The sequence below is a fragment of the Bos taurus genome, chromosome 4 (assembly GCF_002263795.3).
Source record: "Bos taurus isolate L1 Dominette 01449 registration number 42190680 breed Hereford chromosome 4, ARS-UCD2.0, whole genome shotgun sequence".
Classification (NCBI taxonomy): domain Eukaryota; kingdom Metazoa; phylum Chordata; class Mammalia; order Artiodactyla; family Bovidae; genus Bos; species Bos taurus.
The window spans coordinates 44,073,205-44,087,102 of record NC_037331.1 but is presented as its reverse complement, the minus strand read 5'-3'; the positions used below and the strand labels follow the sequence as shown (position 1 = coordinate 44,087,102).

Below are 13,898 nucleotides of genomic sequence, written 5' to 3'. Positions count from 1 at the left end.
ATCCAATAAGAGTTTCTTTCCTTTAGAATTTTGTATTTCTGAGTTTCTAAATTCATAAGGCAGATTTATAAATTTACCAGAGCTTATATGTTCTTCTTAGAGAAAACTGAAACACTTCTTTATGAAGTTTTGAGTGCTATCAAAATTATCAATTGTATTTGCATAGTTTATGTAACTTTTACTTTTGTGAAAGTTTCTAAAATCCAAAGTTATTTAAGAAAGCATTTAGCCTGTATATATTGCTAAATCTTTTGGCAACAAAGGACTTCTGAAGTACAGAAAAATGGGAACTAACAGTCATCAATTTATTAATGTATGTTCCCAAAGAGCCTAAAATAAGATCCTGTTAGAGAATTTAAATATTTTAAATAGTTTTATTCATTAATCATTTATTCCAAAAAATAACATAAGTTAAATATAAAACACTAAAATGACTGTCATGAGTACTCCTATTAAACCCAATTTTTTAATTTAAATTCTAAGTAAAATCAATCCCAGCAAACCATTTCAAGGACACTTTTCTTCCTGAGTCAGGATACTATACATTTATAAATATTCTAAAAATAGGACAACAGCCTTGTCTAACTCAATGAAACTAAGCCATGCCCGTGGGGCCACCCAAGATGGGCGGGTCATGGTGGAGAGGTCTGACAGAATGTGGTACACTGGAGAAGGGAATGGCAAACCACTTCAGTATTCTTGCCTTGAGATCCCCATGAACAGTATGAAAAGGCAAAATGATAGGATACTGAAAGAGGAACTCCCCGGGTCAGTAGGTGCCCAGTATGCTACTGGAGATCAGTGGAGAAATAACTCCAGAAAGAATGAAGGGATGGAGCAAAAGCAAAAACAATACCCAGTTGTGGATGTGACTGGTGATAGACGCAAAGTCTGATGCTGTGAAGAGCAATACTGCATAGGAACCTGGAACGTCGGGTCCATGAATCAAGGCAAATTGGAAGTGGTCAAACAAGAGATGGCAAGAGTAAACATCAACATTCTAGGAAATCAGTGAACTAAAATGGACTGGAATGGGTGAATTTAACTCAGATGACCATTATATCTACTACTGCGGGCAGGAATCCCTCAGAAGAAATGGAGTAGCCATCATGGTCAACAAAAGAGTTCGAAATGCAGTACTTGGATGCAATCTCAAAAATGACAGAATGATCTCTGTTCGTTTCCAAGGCAAACCATTCAATATCATAGTAATCCAAGTCTATGCCCCAACCAATAATGCTGAAGTAGCTGAAGCTGAACGGTTCTATGAAGACCTACAAGACCTTTTAGAAGTAACACCCCCAAAAGATGTCCTTTTCATTATAGGGGACTGGAATGCAAAAGTAGGAAGTCAAGAAACAAATGGAGTAACAGGTAAATTTGGCCTTGAAATACAGAATTAAGCAGGGCAAAGACTAATAGAGTTTTGCCAAGAAAATGCACTGGTCATAGCAAACACCCTCTTCCAACAACACAAGACAAGACTCTACACATGGACATCACCAGATGGTCAAAACTGAAATGAGATTGATTATATTCTTTGCAGCCAAAGATGGAGAAGCTCTATACAGTCAACAAAAACAAGACCAGAAACTGACTGTGGCTCAGATCATGAACTCCTTATTGCCAAATTCAGACTGAAATTGAAGAATGTAGGGAAAACCACTAGACCATTCAGGTATGACCTAAAGCAAATCCCTTATGATTATACAGTGGAAGTGAGAAATAGACTTAAGGGACTGGATCTGATAGACAGAGTGCCTGATGAACTATGGACTGAGGTTCGTGACATTGTACAGGAGACAGGGATCAAGACCATCCCCATGGAAAAGAAATGCAAAAAAGCAAAATGGCTGTCTGGGGAGGCCTTACAAATAGCTGTGAAAAGAAGAGAAGTGAAAAGCAAAGGAGAAAAGGAAAGATATAAGCATCTGAATGCAGAGTTCCAAAGAATAGCAAGAAGAGATAAGAAAGCCTGCTTCAGCGATCAATGCAAAGAAATAGAGGAAAACAACAGAATGGGAAAGACTAGAGATCTCTTCAAGAAAATTAGAGATACCAAGGGAACATTTCATGCAAAGATGGGCTCAATAAAGGACAGAAATGGTATGGACCTAACAGAAGCAGAAGATACTAAGAAGAGGTGGCAGGAATACACAGAAGAACTGTACAAAAAAGAGCTTCACGACCAAGATAATCACGGTGTGATCACTCACCTAGAGCCAGATATCCTGTAAAGTGAAGTTAAGTGGGCCTTAGAAAGCATCACTACGAACAAAGCTAGTGGAGGTGATGGAATTCCAGTTTAGCTATTTCAAATCCTGAGAGATGATGCTGTGAAAGTGCTGCACTCAATATGCCAGCAAATTTGGAAAACTCAGCAGTGGCCATAGGACTGGAAAAGGTCTGTTTTCATTCCAATCCCAAAGAAAGGCAATACCAAAGAATGCTCAAACTACCACACAATTGCACTCATCTCACATGCTAGTAAAGTAATGCTCAAAATTCTCCAAGCCAGGCTTCAGCAATATGTGAACCGTGAACTTCCAGTTGTTCAAGCTGGTTTTAGAAAAGGCAGAGGAACCAGAGACCAAATTGTCAACACCAGCTGGATCATGGAAAAAGCAAGAGAGTTCCAGAAAAACATCTTTTCTGCTTTATTGACTATGCCAAAGCCTTTGACTGTGTGGATCACAATAAACTGTGGAAAATTCTGAAAGAGATGGGAATACCAGACCACCTGACCTGCCTCTTGAGAAACCTATATGCAGGTCAGGAAGCAACAGTTAGAACTGGACATGGAACAACAAACTGGTTCCAAACAGGAAAAGGAGTATGTCAAGGCTGTATATTGTCACCCTGCTTATTTAACTTATATGCAGAGTGCTTCATGAGAAACGCTGGGCTGGAAGAAGCACAAGCTGGAATCAAGATTGCTGGGAGAAATATCAATAACCTCAGATATGCAGATGACACCAACCTTATGGCAGAAAGTGAAGAGGAACTAAAAAGCCTCTTGTTGAAGGTGAAAGAGGAGAGTGAAAAAGTTGGCTTAAAACTCAACATTCAGAAAACAAAGATCATAGCATCCGGTCCCATCACTTCATGGGAAATAGATGGGGAAACAGTGGAAACAGTGACAGACTTTATTTTGGGGGGGGCTCCAAAATCATGGCAGATGGTGACAGCAGCCATGAAATTAAAAGACGCTTACTCCTTGGAAGGAAACTTATGACCAACCTAGATAGCATATTCAAAAGCAGAGACATTACTTTGCCAACAAACGTCCGTCTAGTCAAGGCTATGGTTTTTCCAGTGGTCATGTATGGATGTGAGAGTTGGACTGTGAAGAAAACTGAGTGCCGAAGAATTGATGCTTTTGAACTGTGGTGTTGGAGAAGACTCTTGAGAGTCCCTTGGACTGCAAGGAGACCCAACTAGTCCATTCTGAAGGAGATCGGCCCTGGGATTTCTTTGGAAGGAATGATGCTAAAGCTGAAACTCCAATACTTTGGCCACCTCATGGGAAGAGTTGACTCATTTTAAAAGACTCTGATGCTGGGAGGGATTCGGGGCAGGAGGAGAAGGGAATGACAGAGAATGAGATGACTGAATGACATCACTGACTCGATGGACATGAGTCTGAGTGAACTCCGGGAGTTGGTGATGGACAGGGAATCCTGGCGTGCTGAGATTCATGGGGTCGCAAAGAGTTGGACACGACTGAGTGACTGAACTGAACTGAACTGAGAATACACATAAATACAGAATCTTTAAAAATCACAAATATTCAAATAGCAGAATACAACAAACTACACTTTACAAAGAATCTAAGTTTTGATAACTTAGAAGAAAATCAAAAGATAGTAAACTGTCATAAAATTTTACATCTGAACACAAACTACTCAAGTACTTATTCTCCCACTAAATTCTCAGTGACAGAACATTAGGGAATTTTTGTTGAATCAGTGAATACACTAGTTTCTTCTGTATTAGAAGGCATACATACTTAATATATGTGATTCAACATTCAGTTCAGTTCAGTCGCTCAATCGGGTCCAGCTCTGCAACCCCATGGACGGCAGCATGCCAGGCCTCCCTGTCTATCACCAACTCCCAGAGTTTACTCAAACTCATGTCCATTGAGTTGGTGATGCCATCCAACCATCTCATCCTGTGTCATCTCCTCCTTCTCCTGCCTTCAATCTTTCCCAGCATCAGGGTCTTTTCCAGTGAGTCAATTCTACGCACCAGGTAGCCAAAGTATTGGAGTTTCAGCTTCAGCATCAGTCCTTCCAGTGACTATTTAGGACTGATTTCCTTTAGGATGGACTGGTTGGATCTCCTTGCAGTCCAAGAGACTCTCAAGGGTCTTCTCCAACACCACAGTTCAAAAGCATCGATTCTTCAGTGCTCAGCTTTCTTTATAGTCCAACTATCACATCCATACATGACTACTGGAAAAACCATAGCTTTTACTAGATGGACTTTTGTTGGCAAAGCAATGTCTCTGCTTTTTAATATGATGTCTAGGTTGGTTATAACTTTTCTTCCAAGGAGCAAGCGTCTTTTAATTTCATGGCTGCAGTCACTACCTGCAGTGATTTTGGAGTCCCCCAAAATAAAGTCTGTCACTGTTTCTATTGTTTCCCCATCTATTTGCCATGAAGTGATAAGACCAGATGCCATGATCTTAGTTTCCTGAATGTTGACTTTTAAGTCAACTTTTTCACTCTCCTCTTTCACTTTCATCTAGAGGCTCTTTAGTTCTTCTTCATTTTCTGACATAAAGGTGGTATCATCTGCATATCTGAGGTTATTGGTATTTCTACCAGCAATCTTTATTCCAGCTTGTGCTTCATCCAGCCTGGCATTTCTCATGATGTACTCTGCATATAAGTTCAATGAGCTGGTGACGGTATACAGCCTTGATGTACTCCTTTCCCAATTTGGAACCAGTCTGTTGTTCCATGCCTAGTTCTAACTGGTGCTTCTTGACCTGCATACAGATTTTTCAGGAGAAAGGCCAGGTGGTCTGGTATTCCCATCTCTTTCAGAATTTTCCACAGTTTGTTGTGATCCACACAGTCAAAGGCGTGGCATAGTTGATAAAGCAGAAATAGATGTTTTTCTGGAACTCTCCTGCTTTTTCGATGATCCAACAGATGTTGGCAATTTGATCTCTGGTTCCTCTGCCTTTTCTAAATCCAGCTTGAACTCTGGAAGTTCACAGTTCACATATTGCTGAAGCCTGGCTTGGAGAATTTTGAGCATTACTTTGCTGCCGTGTGAGATGAGTGCAATTGTGCAGTATTCAACATTACAAATGGAGAAGGCAATGGCAACCCACTCCAGTACTCTTCCTTGGAAACTCCCATGGATGTAGGAGCCTGGTAGGCTGCAGTCCATGGGGTCACTAAGAGTCGGACACGACTGAGCGACTTCACTTTCACTTTTCACTTTCATGCATTGGAGAAGGAACTGGCAACCCACTCCAGTGTTCTTGCCTGTATAGTCCCAGGGACGGGGGAGCCTGGTGGGCTGCCGTCCATGGGGTTGCACAGAGTTGGACATGACTGAAGCGACATAGCAGCAGCAGCAACATTACAAATAGTAAATATTACTAGTTCATTAGATAACTCATTTTCTTATCGAGAAAATACAGCTAGCTATGCTTAAAATTTTCACTTCAAAAAACATTTAAGATAGATTTTTTTTTTTTTTCTCTACATATAGGAGTCAATCTGCAAGGCCAGGAAAGACTTATTACTCCTTTCATTTTCCCTTTCTTCATTACTGAGCATCCTCTTTTAAGTATTCAGCAGTACTGGTTTGCAGTTATGACCAACCTAGATAGCATATTAAAAAGCAGAGACATTACTTTGCCAACAAAGGTCTGTCTAGTCAAGGCTATGGTTTTTCCTGTGGTCATGTATGGATGTTAGAGTTGGACTGTGAAGAAGGCTGAGCGCTGAAGAATTGATGCTTTGAACTGTGGTGTTGGAGAAGACTCTTGAGAGTCCCTTGGACTGCAAGGAGATCTAACCAGTCCATTCTGAAGGAGATCAGCCCTGGGATTTCTTTGGAAGGAATGATGCTAAAGCTGAAACTCCAGTACTTTGGCCACCTCATGTGAAGAGTTGACTCATTTTAAAAGACTCTGATGCTGGGAGGGATTGGGGGCAGGAGGAGAAGGGGACGACAGAGGATGAGATGACTGGAGGGCATCACTGACTCGATGGACATTAGTCTGGGTGAACTCCGGGAGTTGGTGATGGACAGGGAGGCCTGGCGTGCTGCGATTCATGGGGTCACAAAGAGTCGGACACGACTGAGCGACTGATCTGATCTGATCTGATCTGAACAAAAAGAATACATAGACAAAAAATAAATTTCAAGCTCCCTGTTCCTTTATGGAAGGAACCCTTCGAAGCCACACACTGAAGATAGCAGCAAGACTTTTATAGAATGAACTGAAGACCTGAATGGCTCCATGGAGCTAAGCTGAACCCAGACACTCTGCTGCTGCTGCTGCTAAGTCGATTCAGTCGTGTCCGACTCTGTGCAACCCCATAGATGGCAGCCCACCAGGCTCCCCTCTCCCTGGAATCCTCCAGGCAAGAACACTGGAGTGGGTTGCCATTTCCTTCTTCAGTGCATGAAGGTGAAAGGTGAAAGTGAAGTTGCTCAGTTGTGTCCGACTCTTCGCGACCCCACAGACTGCAGCTTACCAGGCTCCTCTGTCCATGGGATTTTCCAGGCAAGAGTACCGGAGTGGGTCGCCATTGCCTTCTCCAGCCAGACACTCTATGGAATACCAAAAACTCATTTAAGGAATAATAAATGATTCTGAAACTGGAGTTTACAATTCAGAACCTAGCTGAAGCAGTGCATCTGTGTTATAGTGTTGTTTGCCTAGAGGAAGCATCTGTAGAGCAACCCAGGAAGCCCTCAAAGTGATGACAGAATTTGGGTTGCAATCAAGAAATTTACTATGGCTATGTACAAACACTGTTTTAAAACATCTCCCTAAAAGTCAAGAAATCTGGATTGAATACTTTCTCTTCCACTAATTAACTTATAACTGAGAGCAAACAATTAGATATTTCTAAGTTTTGTATTCTTCATTTGTAAACAGCCAATTATCCAGCAAGTAAAAGCAGCAGACTCACTGAAGCACACAATAAATGTTTGGTTTCAACACACTTTCACACAAACGGCCACCCACCTACTGATGGGCTCCCCAGGCAGTGGTAGTGGTAAAGAACCTGCCTGCCAATGCAGGAGACATAAGAGAGATGGGTTCGATCCCTGGGTCAGGAAGATCCTCAGGAGGAGGGCAAGGAAACCCACTCTAATATTCTTGCCTGGAAAATTCCATGGACAGAAGAGTCTGGCAAGCTATGGTCCCTAGGGTCACAAAGATTCAGGCACAACGGAAGCAATTTAGTGCACACATACACCCCTACTGACACAAGGGCTCCAAATTCATATATCTGAAGACAGTTATTGTTATGATGTTTGTGGTATAAAAGGCTTTTACCACATCTGTATGTTGGAGTTAAAAAGCAAAGATCTACTGTATGAAAAAGAAGCCAAACTAAACAAATCCTGAACAGGCAGCTCTTAGAATATACATATTCTTATGAGTTTATTTTCTATAAAATGTTTAGAAGTAGCAATCTATTTTCCCATAAAAGATTCCCAAGCTAGTTTATTTAAATACAACCAAAATATGGATCTAATTTGCATTATATAACCATCACCACTTACAACAAAGAATTCACTGGAATATATATTTAGTGTTCCAGCTTAGGGTGACACTTGGGAGGTATCTCTCCCTACTAAACTCCAATAGCTAGAACATAGGGACTTCCTCCCCACAGTCATGACTCTATCTTTAAACTTATTAGGATGTAGGGCTAGAACATTGGCTACTCTTCTGTACCATCCCATCCTCACACTCCAGACTCAAGGAACATGTGCATATAATCCCTTGAGACAAGGATGGAACTAGGTGTGGCATAGAAGGGAAAGGCAAGAAACTGGGGCCTCTCTGAAGGGTGACTTAAAAAGTAGGTAGGCACTGGGTGTGACTGAAAAACAAAAATGGTTTCTTTCAAATCTCTCTCTCTCTTATACTGACTACCACTGGAAAACCAAGTAGAGTGAGAGCCAAGGATTAGATAGAGAAAGCAGGGCTGAACAACCTTTTGTATTTGTACAATCTTTGTACAAATGGAACCTTTTGTACCGTGGCAACTGGATCAATTTTCCCTTCTACTTCTTTCTGCTCTACTAATATTACAAACAAGAAAGATGACACCCAATCCTCCCACTAGACTATGAGTTCTTTAAAGATAGAGATCATCTCCTGCCCAACTTCATACCCCTGGGGCCTGAAAATCTGGCACACAGTAGGTGGTCAATAAAGGTACTGCGTGAATCAATAAAGGTAGAGGATGCTGTACGTTGTCATCCAGAATCCCCTCTGTAACTGAAGGGCTTATTTTCTGATCTACTGGGAATACTGCTGGCAGACAGTCCTCAATGGTCTGCCCGCTTAGGGAACTGGTTTAGCTGAACAGAGCCATTTTGATACAGCATCATACTGCTTCTGGGGCAGCCTGCATCTTAGGACTGGGGACATAAAGGTCCACCTCCCCTCATCCCAACCTGAAACAATTCGGAGGACCATCTCAGCTTCACAGCATCCTTTGGGGTTGCTGAGACTCATCAAGTTTAATCTCTCCTGTGGAAACTAGGCTTTCTTCCTTAGTATGGCATTGGGTCCCAGAGGCCTCCCTGGTAAATCTGCTACACTCTTCATTTCCATCTTATAGTCTCCTTTCAAAAATCCAATCAGAGACAAAGTCTGAAAGAGGATGCAAGTCTGATTAAACAACCCAGTAAAAGGTATTTGACTTCAAAGTAGAGGTCAGTAAATAAAAAACACTTTACAAAAGCTAAATAATGAACTCTTTTATTTCTAGCCATCTGTTTCCATTTCAGCCACTGTAACTAATCAAGAGACCTAGAGTATTTTGGCAATGGCACCCCACTCCAGCAACTCTTGCCTGTAAAATCCCATGGATGGAGGAGCCTGGTAGGCTGCAGTCCATGGGGTCACTAAGAGTCGGACACAACTGAGTGATTTCACTTTCACTTTTCACTTTCATGCATTGGAGAAGGAAATGGCAACCTGCCGGGAGCCACCACGGGAGATCCCACCCATGACAAAGGTCATGCAGAGAGAACCTGACAGGCAAAGGCAGATCAGGCCTCAAGGGACCCCCTGGATCTGCTCGAGCATCTACCCCAAAACCAGAATCTGTCTGTCTTACTATTTTGTGCCTTTCACCAACTCTTCTGACATTAACAGGGGGCTATCCCCGACCACCTTTCTCTGGAAAAAGTCAACTTAGGGCTTTAGTTAATAAGTCTCCTGGGCATGATAGGAGTGTTTCAACTCAAACCCCTCTGATGGCTCTCTAGCTTGCCTGACAGGTTTATCCATACTCTTACAATTAACACACATGATTGTGCACAGCCTCCCAACCATGAGAGACACGGAAAGCCTAAAACATTCTAAAAATACAGAGCTCTTCGAAGACTTAAAAACTATTAGAGTAGTGCCGGTGTAGGATTTCATTGTTAAGCCAATGCTCATATCCCTTATCCACTGTGCACCTGGGAGTGCATTGGTTAACGTAGTTGGAATGTAAGAAAAACAAGTAGCGGCCTTGGAATTAACCACATCAGAACTTTGAGCTAATTGGTTCTTTCTTTGTTGTGACCCACTACACCTTTGCCCTGTGAGAATGTAACTCTGTTTAGCACTTTCTGAGGCTGACACAGATTAGAAATATAAAGAAAAAACACTTCAAGGGAAAGTAAGTTTTCTGGTTGAGCAGCTTTTATCAAAAAAGAGTCATAAAATGTCCACAGGCCTCCAAGGCCAGAAGATAATGTACACAACATTGTCTATGGAAAAGGTATGCAGAAAAAATCCTGGTTTCAATAAAGACAAAACAGATGTAATGTTTGGGCTGACTCTGTATGACTTTGCATCTTTCATTTCCCTCTATGTACAAGTCAAGGTATAAAAGTTCCTTTTGAAAATAAAGTTATGGGCCTCGCTCACCGAAGCTCGGTCTCCCCATGTCATTCTTTTTTTCCTTTTCTCTCTTTTTCTCTCTCTCTTCTTTCAGGATGACTCCTTGGAACACAAGAGCTTTATTGGCTTTCTGTGTAAACCAAGGAAGATCGAGCCCCTTTCTCTTCCCTTATTACTTTCCTTATCACCTATGCTGTCATCCTGAGGGTACCCCTGGATCCTGCTGGGGCTGGACCCCGGCAGCAACCCACTCCAGTGTTCTTGCCTGGAGAATCCCAGGGACGGGGGAGCCTAGTGGGCTGCCATCTATGGGGTCGAACAGAGTTGGACACGACTGAAGCGACTTAGCAGGAGCAGCAGCAGAGTATTTGAGGACTGCTTCCAAAAAGTACATTTGTTTTACTATCATGCAAACTACTGATGTTAAATTGTACCAAGTTCAATTCTTGACTAACTTAAAGCAAAAAAAAAAAAAAATTAAATGTTAATGAATTTAGAATAAACATGATATAAAGTACTGCAGAGAAGAGAGCTGTTCTTATCTATCCTGAGTGTTAATCAATATGTAATATGGTAAGGAACTGCTTTTCCACTAAAAGTTACTTAATATATTAAGTACAGCACTTTTAGTTACAATTGACAGTTAGAAATGCAATGCTTACATATAAGTCATTGTTCAAATATGGAGTTACAAAGTACCAGAACTAGTGAAGGCATAACTGAGTGAAAAAAAAAAAAAAAAAAAACCCTGATGAATAAGTAAGAAAACTATTTGCTTTATTTAGGTTCAGCTCTACTGGACACAAGTTACTCTGGTCTCAAATAATGCTTTAAGCCTACAAGAATTATTGACAAGGTTTAACTATGAAATTGAGGTTCAATAATTATTTCAAGCATTTAAGTTCTCATTTTTTTAGTTTTCTTTTTAACTGTAAGACTACCTGCCAGTTTACTATACAGCATGGTTAGCACTAGTCAGGTTTTCTAATACTACTTAATAATCCATGTTGATTATGAAAATCTGGAAGTTTCACCAAAGTATATAGACAACAATATTCAGCTTTCCTATAGAAGTTAAATGAGTATGGACTACGTACAGCAAAAGTTTGTTTATAACTCCTGGAAAATGGTCCAAAAGGCATTCAGCAGATGTGTATACACTACCTGCCAGGATAAGAGATTCTTAATTCTATTAATATCTATATATATTTCAGAAAACATGCCTGGACTTAAATCATCCGCTATGTGGAAATTAAAAAGCATGCTGAGTGACACTAAATACCAACATGCCCTCTGCCATATTCAGTTCAGTTCTGTTCAGTCGCTCAGTTGCGTCTGACTCTTTGCCACCCCATGAATCGCAGCACACCAGGCCTCCCTGTCCATCACCAACTCTCAGAGTCCACTCAGACTTATGTCCATCAAGTCAGTGATGCCATCCAGCCACCTCATCCTCTGTCATTCCCTTCTCCTCCTGCCCCCAATCCCTCCCAGCATCAGGGTCTTTTCCAATGAGTCAACTCTTCGCATGAGGTGGCCAAAGTACTGGACTTTCAGCTTTAGCATCATTCCTTCCAAAGAAATCCCAGGACCGATCTCCTTTAGAATGGACTGGTTGGGTCTTCTTGCAGTCCAAGGGACTCTCAAGAGTCTTCTCCAACACCACACTTCAAAAGCATCAATTCTTCCGTGCTCAGCTTTCTTCACAGTCCAACTCTCACATCCATACATGACCACTGGAAAAACCATAGCCTTAACTAGATGGACCTTTGTTGGCAAAGTAATGTCTCTGCTTTTGAATATGCTGTCTAGGTTGGTCATAACTTTCCTTCCAAGGAGTAAGCGTCTTTTAATTTCATGGCTGCCATATTACATCACCATTATGTTCTCTTCTTTTCTTTCAATAACACAAAAGTTAACTAAGTAACATTATTTAACTGCAGAGACATGTTTTGAAAGTTGTAAGATTGTATTTAGTTAAAGAACACTGAAAATGGCAGGGCACTGAGAGGACCTGGTGCTAGTACACACTAAAGTATTTTAGCCAAAATTAGTATCACTGAATTGCTATAATGTCTCAAACAAATGTTTAATTTATTTCATCCTTAGCTTTCCTATCATAACATAAAACACTCAGAACCCATCTTTATTTTTTAACACTGCTTTCACTTCATCATGCTTTCCTCTGAATAGTCCTGCACACATTTCTTTGTTGTTTGTTCCATTCTACAAGGAAATGCATTAAAAATCAGAATTATTTTTAGCTTCATGTATAACAACATGATATTCAATTTCTTGACAAAATAAAATTCAGTACATTATGAGTCACTTTATTTTGTGGGTTTTTAAAGATGATTAGTTTGTAATTATTTAGAGGGACACCTTCCTAATTTGCAGATCCTCCTTCAACTACAAAGAAATAGAGTCATCTCTTAAAATTTGTTACATGGCATATCTAAGATGTATTAGGCCTTTGTCATCTTACCATGAACACTTCCTAATGTAATATCCCCAGCAGCAGAAGACAGAAACGATGATTCTGTATAAAGATACTTGACTTTCAGCAAACCATCTTCAGTAGATATATTAACAGAACTTCCCTGTAGTTTATCTACAGTCACAGTCTAGTAAGAGAAAGATTCAAATCAGTATAAAATGAAGGCTAATAAAAAGTGAAAATGGTACCAACAGAATTCGTGAGCAACTAATATGTACAGCATGCAATCAACTTATTGACTTCAACTCCCCAGCTCTAATTACATGATTATAAGCAACAGTGTATTCTCTGTGGAACAGATCCATTATATTCCTTCATTTATTTAGATCTTTACTTTCTTCCTAATAATGTTTTATATCTTCTATGTAGAGTTCTTCATATTTTGTTAAATTTATTCATATATTTTATGTTTTCTAAATATCATTATAAAAGGCATTTTTATTTTTTTTTGGCATTTTTAAACATCATTTCATCTTAATTGGCTTTTGTACTTGACCTTAAATCCAAACCTCACTAAACTCACTTAATTCTAATAACTTACCTGAATTTAAATAATTTTTCTATATGCATAATTATATTGTTTACAAATAATAGTTTCATTTCTTCCTTTCCAATCCTCATATTTTTTTTCTTGCTCTTTCTTGGCTTATTCAGCTCAGGCCTTCAATTCAACAGTGAATAGAAGTGATGACGTTACAAGTAAGCATCCTTATCTAATTCCTGTTCTCAGAGGGAAAGCTTACAACACTGCGTCATTAAGTATGATGTTTGCTATAGAGATCTTCTAGATCCCTTTTTGTTAAGACTAAGGAAGTTCCCTTTTATTTCATATCTGTTTTGTTGTTGTTGCTGTTTAAATCATGAATGGGTTTTAAATTTTAGCATATACCTTATCTGATTTTATTGGACTATCATATGATTTTCTCCTCTCATCTGTTAATGCAGCAAATAAACTATTCTTTCTAGAATTTTTCCCCTTTACATCGAATGTCAGTAGTTTTACATTGAGCAAAATGGAAATACTTTTATATTTATGTCTAAGCTTCCCTAACAAAATTTAGTATGCATTTATGTCTCAAATACTGAGCACAATGTAAAATGAAGATATCTAATTAATGAAGATATCTAATTAAGAACTCCAGATTATCTTTATAGTATTTTAAGCAAATATTTTATAAATATAAAGTGATTGCTAATACAAAATTGCTGACATAAAAACTAAACCACCAGGAAGGCATGCCACAGTTTTGCCCAGGGTCAGATTCAAGCATTACACTGAGGTAT

At 39.9% G+C, this 13,898-nt stretch overlaps 1 protein-coding gene across 3 annotated transcripts in view; it reads right to left on the bottom strand.

Annotated features, from left to right (window-relative positions):
- The window catches only part of FAM185A (family with sequence similarity 185 member A), a 91,225-nt gene that overhangs the window by 62,163 nt on the left and 15,164 nt on the right, over positions 1-13,898 (bottom strand). For all 3 annotated transcript variants that reach the window (XM_024991321.2, XM_024991320.2, XM_024991323.2), the window contains exon 4: positions 12,603-12,741. In XM_024991321.2, the coding sequence (XP_024847089.1) occupies positions 12,603-12,741 (139 nt within the window). The remainder of the gene's footprint in view (positions 1-12,602; positions 12,742-13,898) is intronic.